This window comes from Spermophilus citellus, assembly GCF_964194105.1.
Source record: "Spermophilus citellus genome assembly, chromosome: X".
NCBI classification, from domain to species: Eukaryota; Metazoa; Chordata; class Mammalia; order Rodentia; family Sciuridae; genus Spermophilus; species Spermophilus citellus.
The window spans coordinates 101,558,123-101,572,751 of record NC_138190.1 but is presented as its reverse complement, the minus strand read 5'-3'; the positions used below and the strand labels follow the sequence as shown (position 1 = coordinate 101,572,751).

The following is a 14,629-nucleotide window of genomic DNA, read 5'->3' as shown; positions in this document are numbered from 1 at the left end:
CTTAGCAGAATAGAAAGCAGTGAGATGATATATTTAAAGTGCTGAAAATTTTTTAATCAACCATGAATTCTCTGTGAAAGAACATTGTCATTCTAAATTGAAGGATCTTTTGAAAACAGAACAGTAGCCAGGTGTGGAGGTGCACATCTGTATTCCCAGTAGCTGAAGAAGCTGAGACTGGAAGCTTGCAAGTTCAAAGCCAGCCTCAGCAACTTAGTAAGGCCCCAAACAACTTAGCAAGACATTCTCTCAAAATAAAAAAAAAATAAAAAGGGCTTGGAATGTGGCTCAGTGGTTAAGCATCCCTGTGTTTGATCCCTGTTACCAAAATTTTAAAAAAGTAATAATAAAACAATTGGAGATGTAGCTAAGTGATCGTGCACCCCTTGTTTCAATCCCTATTACATAAAAGAATATGGTAATGAGTATACAATATATAAAAAGGAAATTTTATGTCCCTAACATTATGGGAGGGGCATAGTTATAAAATGAGTATAATTTTGCATATAAATAAAAGTTAAATAAGAATTAGAGTACAATGAATTTTTATAATGTCATGATATTATAAGGAATTTCTTGGTAACTACCAAGAAAATATATATTGTGGCTCAGTGGTAGAGTGCTTGCCCAGCATGTGTAAGGCACTGGGTTCAATCCCCAGCACCACATAGAAAACTAAATAAACAAATAAAGGTATTGTGTCTATCTATACCTAAAAATATAAAAAAAGAAAATATATACATAGTATTCACAAATGAAAATAAGATGAGATTCTATATACTGCATAACAAAGATTTGAAAAAAGAAGAAGACTGATGAAGTGAATGAAAGACATATATATATATATATATATATATATATATATATATATATATATATCACATTCAGGAAATAATACAATGAAAATGACAAATACTAATAAGTGTAAGTATAAATAGGTTAATCTCTTCAATCCCAAAGACATGCATTGGCCAAGTTCTTTAGGGAAAAAAATCCAAAAATCCAAATATATCTTTGCTAAAATAAAGTCTATTCAGTATAATTTCTATGTAAATACATGGTATATAATAACAAATAGTGGCATAGTGACCTGGGTTAATATACTCCTATACTTTAATCTAACAATATATATATTTTGTTTGTTTTTTGGTACCAAGGATTGAACCCAGGAGCACTTAACCACTGAACCACATCCCCAGACCATTTTTTTTTAAATTTTAATACAGAGTCTTACTAAGTTGCCTTGAACTTGTGATCTTCCTGCCTCAGCCTCCCAAACCAATGGGACAAGATACATTTTAATGAAAACACACCCACAAGAGACAGGTAGGGATATACTGATTAAAGGGTCATTTCACAAATAAAACAATTATGAAAGAAATATGCACAACACCACAGCTCCTAAAAAAAGTAAACAATTATTGACAGAATTTAAGGAGACTTAGATGGCTTTACTCTACTTTCAGAAGATTTAAATATCCCAATACACATAATCTACAGGAAAATCAGTTATAAGATCAATAATTTAATTATAGCCTTAGACAACATTATAATCAAGTGGACCTAAAAGATAAATACAGAACCATATACCCTGAAACTTTGCCAGCATAATGAGGGACTATATGAAAATATCTCAACTAACATCATATTGAAGGTTTTTCTTATGCTATTAGGAACAAGACAAGGATGCCTACTTTCACCATATTTTAGTCAGCTTTTTGGCTACTATGACTAAAAGACCCAACAAAAACAATTTTAGAGGAGAATAAGTTTATTTGGGGACTCATGGTTTCAGCAGTTTTAATTTGTAGACTGCGGGCTCCATTACTCTGGGCCTGAGGTGATGCAGAACATCATGGAAGACGGGCATGACAGAGGAAAGCAACACAGGACATTACACCAGAAAGGGGGGGAGAGAGAGAGAGAGAGAGAGAGAGAGAGAGAGAGAGAGAGAGAGAGAGAGAGAGAGAGAGAGAGCACTCTCCACTCAACAAGCACAAAATGTATACTCCAGAGCCAATTCCCCAGGGACCCTCCTCCTCTAGCCACATTATCTGCCTATATAGTTACCACCACTTAATTCCCAAGAGGAGATTAATGCACTAATAAGGTTCAGCTTCTCATAAACTAATCATTTCACCTTTAAAATTTCTCTTATTATCTCAAACACGAACATTTGGGGGACACCTAATATCTAAATCATAGCATTCAATCCTGGCCTCCAAAAAGCTCATGCTTATCTCATAATGCAAAATACATTTACTCTTTCAAGAGTTCCCATATTATCAAAAATCCAAGCATTGCTCAAAAGTCCAAGTTCAAAGTCTCCTCTGAGACTGAAGGCAAAATCTCAGTGTGAGCCTTTGTAAAACTCAAAAGCAAGTTTCATGTATCCAATATATAAAAGCACTTAGTAACATTTCCATTTCAAAATGGAGAAATAAGGGCATAGAAAGAAGGGATGGGACCAATGTAAGACTAAAACCCAGCTGGGCAAGCAAATACTGTAGTTCTGGGTCCAGGTTCTGGGGCACATACCATCATGACAGTCTCTCCAAAGGGCTTGTATCTCTACCCTATGGTTTTCCTGATTGCAGCCCACATGACTCCTCTCTTGGCTTGTCCCTGCTCAATTCTTGCAGCTTTACTCAGCAGAAATTTCATGGTATTGGCATTTTTTTTTTATTTTGGGGAATCTCCACTGCAGTTTCTGTTTCCTTCTCACATCTTTGTGCTTAATGGCCTGCTCGGGGGCTGCCCACAGGAAATAGAACCCTACTGTCCTTTGCCTGACCTCCCAGGCCTTCCTTTGAAACCACAGGAGACGCCTCCATGACCAGCATCCTTCATTTCTACATGCAGTACTGGTACTACATAGTTGGTGCTAAGGTCTGCCATCACTTTGAGCACTAGCCAAGCCTCTATAGATCGTGATTGAAGCAGACTGTGAGTGCCTGGGTGGCTGAGTATGGTGAAACAACTTCCTAGCACCCCCTGCCCACATAGCATGTTCTACTCCTTTCTTCTCAAAAAGAAAAAAAAAATTTTTGGCACCCTTGAGCCTGAGATATGTGTGTCCTTGCAAATTTCTGAGATGCCCACAGCCATCTTTCCTATTGTTTCTGTGTAAAGTACTTAGCAGCATATCTTTAGTGGTTGTTTTATCTTTAATTACAACAACTTCCTTAGTTCCAGTTTTACTCACCATTTACTGGGCAAATTTCAAGTTTTTCAAGTCTATTTGCTTTGCTTTCTGCTCCTGATATCACAATAATCTTGGCTACAAACTGCCAGCAATACTCATGCCACCCCTGAAGGCTCTGCTGTCTTGAAATTTCTTCTACAAGTTTAAGAAGTCTGTCAAGTTTAAATTCAGGCTTACACAAAGTCTCAGGACATGAGCAAAATGTAGACAATTTTGCCAAACCTTAATATGAGTAGTGTTTATTCCAATTTCAATTGCAGTAGATTCTTCCTTCTCTGTTGAAACCCCAATGAACCCACTTTTTATGATCTAGAGTCATATCAGCATTCTGCTATTATGAACTCTCATGAGAATAATCCACTCAGGTCAACCTATGACATTCTAAAGCTTTTGTAGCTTGTATTTCTAAATTTTCCAAAATTCCTCCCACAAATTCCAAAAAGATCAAAAAGCTTTTGAATCACATGTTTAGGTTAGTCACAGCAATGACCCCACTTCTTGGTACCAATTTCTGTCCTAGTAAGCTTTTTTGCTACTGTAACTATAAGACCTGACAAGACACATTTTAGAGGAGAACAAGTTTATTTGGGGCCTCACAGTTTCAGAAGTCCTACTTCATAGATGGCTGGCTCCGTTGCTCTGTGCATGAGAGGATGTAGAACATCATGGAAGAAGGGCATGACAGAGGAAAGCAACACAGGACATCACACCAGAAGGCAGAGAGAGAGAGAGAGAGAGAGAGAGAGAGAGAGAGAGAGAGAGAGAGAGAGAGAGAGAGATCCAATCAACAAGCACAAAATGTATACTCCTCCACAGGGATCCACCTTCTTTAGCCATACCATCTGCCTATATAGTTACCACTTACTTAACCCCTATCAGGTGACTGATTAATGCACTAATAAGATTCAGCTTCTCATAACCCAATCATTTAATCTCTAAATTTTATTTAATTGTCTCACCCATGAGCTTTTCGGGGACACCTAAATCTAAAACATAACACTCCTGTTCTTTTTAAAATTTTCCTGGAAGTCTTTCCATAGTAGTTAGACCAATAAATAATCAAACATGTTTTATCTAATTGAAGAAGAAGAAAGATATATTTACTAACAAACTTAAACAGAAGTCTATTTAAAACCATTTAGGAAATGCAAATCCAAAAAACTAATATATCAGTTTGCATACACTAGGATGGCTATTATTAACAAAAGGGGAAAAAGCCTAAAAAATAACATTTTTATTGAGCAGGTCTAGAAATGCAAATTTTTAAGTTGGTGGGAATAAAATATTGTGTAGCCACCGTGGAAAACAATATGGCAAGTCTTAAAAAATAGAACAGTACATTTACTCTATGATCCAGCAATTTCACTTCCAGGTATATTTACAGAATTGAAAGCAAGGATGTGAATAGATATTTGAAAATGCATGGTCATAGTGGCATTATTCATAATAGCCAAAATATGGAAACATCTGAAGGGCCCAACAATTGATGATTGAATAAACAAATCTGATATTCAGTCTTAAAAAGAAAGGAATTTTGACACATGCTACAATGAGGATTGACCATGTAGCCATTATGGTAGGAAAAGTATCCAATCACAAAACACAAATACTGAATGATTTCACTTATATGAGGCACTTAGAGTGTTCAAATTCACAGAGGCAGAAAGTAGAATTGTGTTTGCTAGAGGAATGGAAAATAAGAGTTGGCTGTTTAATGATTATAGAGTTTCAGTTTCACAAGAAGAAAAAATCTCTAGAGATTTGTTGCAAAATAATGTGTACATAATACCACTGACTGTTCATTCAAAATAATTAAAATGTTTTATAAGTATTTTACAATTTTTTAAGTTGAATAAGACTAGGTGTCACAGTAATGTGATATGAAAGTCTCACAAAATTGCTAGGGTTGAATACAGGAGGGGAACATAAGCATCTAACTCTAGATCCTTCTGAAAGTAATGTAGCTCTGCCAACACCTTTGGTTTAAATCAGTGAAATGCATTTCAGACTTTTGTCTTCCAAGAACTATAAGAAAATAAGTTTGAGTTATTTTAAGCTAAATAAACAACAACAAAAAGATTAAACATAGAACTAGTCTATTAGCCTGCAGATCAAGATATCAAGTTTTAGGTATATTTAAAAATAATTAAAAGCCAAAATCTGAACAGATAATTGTGCATTGATATTTATAGCATTGTTAGTTAAAAATCTACATGTAGAAAGAACCAAAATGACCATTGACATGTTCATGGGTAAACAAATTTTGGTATATTCATATAAATAACTCTTACTTGGCCATAAAAAGGAAGACCATGAATGAAATTTAAAAATATTATGTTTTATGAACTAAAACCATCACAAATTGGTAAATACTATATTGTACACTTAAATGAGATACCTATAGTGATCACATTCATAGAGACAGAAAATAGAATTGAGGTTGCCAGAAGCTGGGGGGGGAGAAGGGAATGGTGAGTTATTATTAAATGAGTACAGAGTTTTGAATAATAAAAAATATATATTATGGACATGGATGTTAGTATTGGTTGCAAAATAATATGAATGTAATTAATGCCACTGAACCATATACTTACAATGGTGAATATGATAAATTTTAGGTTATGTACATTTTGCTACACTTTTAAAAAATCAGGAATAACATAATACAAATCCATTCTCAAGTAATACTTACAATCTATGTCAGGAAACTGAACTGATTGTGTTTTTAAAATGTTTAGGAGTTTGTAGATTCTTACCTGCATTCTGAGATTATTAAAGAAGAAACCAAATAACTGGCTTTAGGCATACCAGCATTCTGGGCTGTGATAGTGAATGAAGCACAAAAGTTTTCCATATTAATTTTATAGAATCTGATATTTAATTGTTATTTAGTATGTTTCTTGGATAAATGCATGGATAAATCCAAATTACCTTTTTTTAATTAATTTTTTTAGTTGTAGTTGGACACAAAACCTTTATTTTATTTACTTATTTTTATGTAGTGCTTAGGATTGAACCCAGTGTCTCGCATGTACTAGGCGAGCACTCTACCACTGAGCCATGACCCCAGCCCTGCAAATTAACTTTTATATTACTATTCACTTGTATATTTCTTTATGTTCCTAAACTTTAGTGTTAGTTGATTGAGGACAGATACTTTGACTGTTTTAGTTATTTCTATAGAAGGTAAATGTAAAAAGAGTAATACAAATCATTATGAATTTTCAAATGAAGGGGAATATTACATATTTGTACGAAAACAGGCAGAAGAAACTGCCTCAGTAAATAAATATGGAGTGAGAAATTGCATAGAGACAAAAATTGAATCAGCAATGTAATGAGATAAAGTGCAAGGGATAGTCAAAGAATTAGTAGAAGATAGCATACACTATGTAAAGGAAGATGTGATAGGGAGTATAAATTGAGGCCATGTTGCAGTTGTAAGGTAAGAAGTTTGTACTTAACCTGGTTAATAATTGTGAACTATTTAATTGTTTTGAAAATGAAATGGATTCATGGAGGTATGTTTTACTAACAGTAATCCAGCAATATCTTACAGATCATTTAGAGAACAGAAAGTCATAAGTATGAATATTAATTGAAAAGCTGTAGAAAGGAATCAGAGCTTACATCAGGCTTACAGTAATTCATAGAAAAAAGGATTAGAGAAAGTAAACTAAAATTTTTGGTTGTCATTTACTTTTATATACTTTCATAAATATTTATAACAAATCTGGAAAGTAAATTAATTATTGTTAGTTTTATAAAGAAAAAGTTTTGGTGGCTGGGGATATGGCTCAGTTGGTAGAATTTGGTAGAGTGCTTTGTTCACATGCACAAGGCCCTGGGTTCAATCCCCAGCACCATAAAAAAAAGAAAGAAAGAAAGATTCCATGGGATCAATTAATTTGCTTAAACTCACAGACCTAGGAGTAGCAGAGATATGGTACAAGCCTAATATTTTGTTATAAAATGCATAATCTTTTCACCATACCATACTTCATGAACCACAGTATAAAAACATTTGAATAATTTATTATGGGTCAAATAGGAGAATGAAGTGTATCATATAACTCTTAACTTTGGAAGGAAAAGATGGAGCTACGGTTTGACATACTAAGTTTGACATACTAAGTTAAATCTTCCTGTAGAAGTGTCAGACTGGCCATTGAAATGTCTTTAGCTTAACAGAGAGGATTTTTATAAAGATTAGAATTCATAGGCATTTGATTGACAGTGGATTAAATTCAAAGAGGAAAGAGAGAGCTAAAAATACAATCTTCAGGATCTGGACATTTAGGAAACTGGGAGAGAAAGAGTGGCTGGTAGAATATATATATATATATATATATATATATATATATATATATATATATATATATATATATCATAGAAACCAGAGAGGAGACAGATTCAAATAATAGGGCATTGAAAATAATATTAAGACAATGGGATCTGATTACAGGAAGAGGGACTCTAATACACATTTTCATATAGAATTTTAACTGGGATTTCAACATGTACTCAGAGATGTGGTTTTAACATTTTTCCAAAGATCTTCATTAGCCTTAATTTTAATGTGTGGGACTATTACATAAACATGTTTATAGTAAGCTTTGAACTGTATCTGAAAGTGCTTAAAGCAATATTTCTAACAATGATCTTTGGACTCTTAATCTCTCACAAGCCCATTTAAATACAGAGCATTTCCTTAGAGGAATGTGGTTTTTAAATTTTACAACACATTTTTTGTTTGGTACTGGGAATTGAATCTAGAGCCTCTTAACCATGGAGACACATCCATTTTTACTTTTTATCTTTAGAGAAGGTCTCAATAAGTTGTTTATGGCCTCACTAAGTTGCTGAGGCTGGCTTTGAATTTGTGATCTTCCTGCCTCAATTTCCCTAGTTGCTGGGATTATGGGCATGCACCACAACCTCTGGTACACTGTGAATTTTTTAAGGATATGTTATTTTATTTTTCATTGACATCTATACCAAGAACACTATAGAATAATTGTATTTTGGCCATCAAGTTTTGCCATATTTCAATTTTTACTTGTTTTAAAAATCTCATTGCAGTTCAATTATAGTACCATCCTGAGTTTAGACTCCAAAGGGAAAATAGTTTTTATTTAAGTTGGTGATGATCTTGTTAAGTGCTGCCTAAGAACAAAACATTATAAATACCTAGTGCACTAAAGTAATAATTTATTATTAATATTAAAACTCAAGTTATTAGTTTAGTGTATATACATGTATTCTCTTACTCTGATGAGACCCTAGAAGCAGTCATACCTAATAAATTCAGCACAACTAGTACCCAGATGTTGATTTCTAATATAATTAACCAATGAAAAGAACTTAGGATCCTTGCTGAAATGTCTGATTATACTTAAAAAAAAAGTAAGCTTATGGCAACTTCTAGTGTCAGACAGTAAGGGAAATCTAACAATAATAAAATATGTCAAAGGGACAGATGAGCCAGTTGTAAGAGCTGCTAATGTTCAAACCTTGAATGATTTAAGCAACAGAATGAATGAAGCAGTATTAGTTTTTAAACCAAATTATAGAGGAAAAGCCCATGAGATGATATTTATATAAATACATCATACATTTATATATATATATATGTACATAAATATGTTTATATTATGTAATTTTATTACTGTTCCAGAGAAAAATGTATATTAACTTATAAAAATTCAATGTAAGAATTTTTAAAACATTACATATTTATGTAAGTAAATCTTGTCAGTTAACTTAAGACTTAACTTTGTACATAAATCTTTCATTTCCATTATTTCATTTGGTTCTTAGAAGAGTCTTGTACCATAAACATAATTGCTGGTAGTCTTAATGCCGCAGTCTTGGCTGGGCACAGAATCACGAGCCACCACACAGCTTTGTAGATTCAAACAGCAATTCTTTATTCCCGAACTCACACCGGCCTCCACACACGTTCTGGGGCAATCCCAGTTCTGCTGCCACCCAAATCACCTACTCCACGAGGCTCCCTCTCCCAAAATGCTCTCTGAATCTCACCAGAACTCAATGGGAGCTCAGACAGCAGGAACGCCCTAATTCCAGCAGCAATAATCCTCAACATCGAACTTCCCTAAAATCCAAGGTCTTAAACTTGGAACGCCCTTAACCCAAGGACCGGGATACTTCCTCAAACCTGATCAGCTCTAAACCCGGATCCGCCTTGGTCTTTGAGCAAGGTCACCTTACATGCAATGTCAACAGCGAAATCATTAACATGGGGTACGCTAGCAAGGAAATTTTGATGCGTCATTTCTACTTGGTAATGGCCCTCAGCATCTTAATATTATTTTCATCCCCATTTTGTAGGATAAAGTTAATAATTAACAAAGATAATGTGACTTGGCTAAGATCACTCATCAAGTATATAGCAAATACTGGACTTAAATTTAAATTTAAGTATTCCGCCTTCAGATCATAGGATCTTTTCATTCCATCATCTGCCTCCCATGTTATATCCTGTAGTTACTATACAATAAGACAATGGTACAAATATTCTCTAATGCAGTGGTTTCCATTATAACCTCTGACTTGACATTATGCTATCTAAACTGGAGACAAAAGAACTATACTTTATGAGCTCTAGGTAATTAATAAAATTAGGTAGGTAAGTATCAATGTACTAGCTTTCCTGGTGGTGATCATTACATTCTCCTTAGATAATAACCGAGAGTAGATTATAATTTTTTTGCTTTATTTTGTATCTTTAGATTAATATATTTGCTGTATTTTGAATGCTAGTATTTTGATTTACTCATATCTCTGAGCACTGATTTCTTATTTTTTAAATATTTTTAATTGTAGATGGACACAGTACCTTTATTTCCTTTATTTATTTTTTATGTAGTTGCTGAGGATTGAACCCAGTTTTTCACAAATGCTAAGCAAGCACTCTACCACTGAGCTACATTTTCAGCCTTGATTTCTTATTTCTTGATTTGACAGAAGAGTTGTGTCTGTATTTTGAAGCATAAGGAACTTATGTGTGGTTCATATTTATTGGATTTTTAGATTCTTAAAAACCTGCATTTTGATTATGAAATTCATTTCAGATATAGAATAATTTCATTGTGTCCAAATAAGAGCATCCTAAACTAGTTTTAATCCTTGTCCAAGTTAGGCTGATTAAAAAAAATAAGAAAATAAAATTGTTCCCTTACCAAAACTTGCCAAACATACCTCTTCTTTAGAAAGTTTCACATAATTGCTGTATACATGATGGTAACTAAGATAATAAAACACTGAATGCTTGATTGACAAAATTAATGTGAATTTAACAATTACAATTGCAGAGTAAATATTAAAATAATGTGAATTAAATATAACCTGAATGTTTTTTTTCTTTTTTTATTGATTATTTAAAGCATTACATAGCTCATGATATATCATCTTTCATACATTTGACTCAAATTGTGTTTTGAACTCCCATTTTCACCCCAAATACAGATTGCAGAATCACATCTGTTACATATTCACATTTTTACATAATGCCATATTAGTGACTGTTGTATTCTGCTACCTTTCCTATCCCCTACTATCCCCCCTCCCCTCCCCTCCCCTCCCATCTTCCCTCTCTACCGCCCCTGCTGTTGTTCAATTCTCTCCCTTTTTTTTCCTCCCCCTTGCCCCTCATAACCTCTTATAATTCTATGTATCATTGAAGGTCTCCTACTATTTCCATGTGCTTTCCCTTCTCTCTCCGTTTCTCTCCCCCCATTCGTCTTTGTTCACTGTAGTCTTTTCCTCATGCTCTTCCTTCCTGTTCTGTTCTTAGTTGTTCTCTTTATATCAAAGCAGACATTTGGCATTTGTTTTTTAGGGCTTGGCTAGCTTCGCTTAGCATAATCTGCTCTAATGACATCCATTTCCCTGCAAATTCTATGATTTTGTCATTTCTTAGTGCTGCATAATACTCCATTGTGTATAGATGCCACATTTTTTTTTTATCCATTCATCTATTGAATAAACAAATGGGACTTACTTAAACTAAAAAGTTTTTTCTCAGCAAGAGAAACAATAAAAGAGGTAAATAGAGAGCCTACATCCTGGGAACAAATTTTTACCCCCCACACCTCCGATAGAGCCCTAATATCCAGAATGTACAAAGAACTCAAAAAATTAAACAATAAGATAACAAATAACCCAATTAACAAATGGGCCAAGGACCTGAACAGACACTTCTCAGAGGAGGACATACAATCAATCAACAAGTACATGAAAAAATGCTCACCATCTCTAGCAATCAGAGAAATGCAAATCAAAACCACCCTAAGATACCATCTCACTCCAGTAAGATTGGCAGCCATTATGAAGTCAAACAACAATAAGTGTTGGCGGGGATGTGGGGAAAAGGGTACACTTGTACACTGCTGGTGGGGCTGCAAAATGGTGAGGCCAATTTGGAAAGCAGTATGGAGATTCCTGGGAAAGCTGGGAATGGATCTACCATTTGACCCAGCTATCGCCCTTCTCGGACTATTCCCTGAGGACCTTAAAAAAGCGCTCTATAGGGATACGGCTGCATCAATGATTATAGCGGCACAATTCACAATAGCTAGACTGTGGAACCTGAATGTTTTCCTTTCAGTGGTTCCAAGGGATTTTTCCTTTCTAGAATTAGTAAAGAAGATTGCCTCTATCGGGAAAATATAGGAAATTATTAGGCTATCCATATCATATGTTAAAGGAAAAATAGTTAAATTTAGAAATGTTTATTTGAGAAAAAAAGGTTGTAGAACAGATTAAATTCTATATGAAGATGATTTAGAATGTCTTACCTCCAATGTGGTAAGCTATATTTATAGGCAGAAAACCAGGAAAGAGCATAGAGAAGTTATCTGATTGGTGTAGTTCAGCCCATTCACCTCATTTGATCATAATTTGCCAGCCTTTTTCCTGAGATTGCCTGAAGGTCCATCCTGCTATATTTGGATAGGTCTCAGTCACTTGATTACAAGGTTACTATTTATTTGCATAGCAAGCTACGGTTCAGTTCTCTATGAATGGAGGCCACTGTTGGGACAAAATTTATCATCAAAGTATGGAGATTGGTTTAATCCAATCTTAATTTAACACATGGTACCCTGGTTGTTAATACATTATTGTAACTTAAAAATTCTTTAAAGTCAGGAAGATTCAGAGAGGAATCATTTATTTGAGTTATATATAGAGAGAGTAATATCACCGTGGACCAGTTTTCTGTAAAACAACATAGGCTGTGTTAGAGTTGGGAAATTTAAAGCTAATCCTAATTGTTGGTTGGAATATGATGCCTGGAAACAAGAAAGATAATGAGCAATATATTTAATTCTGTTCATTCAACAATCAAATTTGTAAAACTCTACCAATTATAAGACTGTGTGTGTTTCTATAGGCATTTAGATTCCTCCACTGTGTGAAATTCAAAATACACTAGTACAGCTTTCATTATTATAAATACCACAGTGATCACATTTTCCTAAATATTAAGCCCCCAATAAATAGAGGAAATACATCAAGTTTTCTCATAAGATTGAAATATTGTAAAGAAAGTTATAAGGACTCTCAGGGCTAAAAAATCTTCAAGAAATATTTCTGATGGTTAATGAGTAGCTCATAGACAAAAGTGGAATGAAAAAAATTTTTAATTATTTTGAAGAATGTTTAAAGGTTATGTGTCCTGTGACATAAATTTGATACACATTTAGATTCAAAGAAAAGTGGTATTTTCATGATTATATTTGTGCATATAATAGTTTTTACTAGGGTAAAGCATTCATGATTATGATTACATTCCAAATATAAATACTAACCATGACTCTTCACTTTAATGGAGAGTGAGACAGTAATCATATGAACATATTTAAGATTATAGAGCTAATTTTAATTTTACTTTAATCCAAAATATTGTTTTCTGAAGATTACGTGCCTAAATTTCTACTAGTGTTGCAGGATTCTCTCACAGATAGATAGGAAACTGTTTTTTTAATCCCAGCACTGGCACAGTGGATTCATATCCAGAGGCTGAACCCTATGCACAGCCAGGGATTGCCTTACATATCCCCTTTACATGTTAGCTGCTTTTTCTTCCCTATATGGCAACATACATTCTGATTAAGTATTCCATACTATAGAATTAGAACAGAATTGGACAGTGTCACCCATAACAGAGTTGCAACAATGTTGTGGCAGTGTTACCACAGAGTTAGAGCAGAATTGCACATGCACACTGAATATACCATGTTGCTTTCTCTTTGTTTTTGGAATATATGCACATAGCTACTGAGTGTGTCAAGTTGCTTTCTCTTTGTTCTGAGAGAGCCCTTACCACACTAGATATGTGCATCTCTCTAGGAGAAAAAAAATGCAATTCTTATAAAATGTTATGATAAACTATATTTTCATTCTTTCTTACCTTTTAGACTGTATTCACAGTATACTGAAGAAATGAATACCACCAGGTCTGAGGAGCAATACCACGCTAAAAACCATGCAGAGCAAACTCTCTGTAAAATGGAGAACTACTTGAAAGAGAAACAACTGTGTGATGTACTACTCATTGCTGGACCCCTCAGAATTCCAGCACATCGGTAAGTATACTTATGCAGACAGAACATATGGACAGTAGGGCCAATATGAATGAGGGAGAATAAGCAAATTGCTCATAAATTGGAACACTGGACAAATAGATTTATTTTCTCACATTGAAAAAAAAAACATTATATGATCTAATTCTTCATGCAATGTTTAGAAGAACCAAAGTTCAGAGAGATTGTTGAAGGAAACAACACAAACTCTCTGAAAGAAGACCAGTTTACTTATATGGCCTTTCTAACTTCATTACATTTTATGGAATTATGAAAGATCTATGCAAATTCCAAACTGACCAGATTTATAAACTTATTGAATGAATTTCATCTTTTTGGTGAGATTATCAATTTGATTTCAGTTCTTATGAAACATTACTATTTATAGGTTGGTTCTCAGTGCAGTGTCTGATTATTTTGCTGCCATGTTCACTAATGATGTGCTTGAAGCCAAACAAGAAGAGGTCAGAATGGAAGGAGTAGATCCAAACGCACTTAACTCCTTGGTGCAATACGCTTATACAGGTAAGTTCTGACATGAATTAACTCATTATAATGTGCATTATATAAACTGTATTATTATTATTTTCAATCTACTGAGGATAGATGAGTTAAGTAACCTTTCTAAGGTAGTAAGAAGGGAGCCTATGAGTATTGAATCATAACAGAAAACAACGAAAGGTAAATAACATGCAGTAAAGTATTTTACCATGATAGTAGAGAATTATTTTAGCCCCCAATATAAGAAGATGTCCCTCTTGAATAAAGTTAACAAATTCTTGTTTTCAAAAGAAAAGTGGAAGTAAATTCTGAC

General features: G+C 34.0%; 1 protein-coding gene across 1 annotated transcript in view; it reads left to right on the top strand.

Moving 5' to 3' along the window:
- KLHL4 (kelch like family member 4) overlaps positions 1 to 14,629 on the top strand; it is a 100,520-nt gene that overhangs the window by 47,857 nt on the left and 38,034 nt on the right. The window contains exons 2-3 of the mRNA XM_081277292.1: positions 13,651 to 13,818; positions 14,204 to 14,340. Of these exons, the coding sequence (XP_081133418.1) occupies positions 13,651 to 13,818; positions 14,204 to 14,340 (305 nt within the window). The remainder of the gene's footprint in view (positions 1 to 13,650; positions 13,819 to 14,203; positions 14,341 to 14,629) is intronic.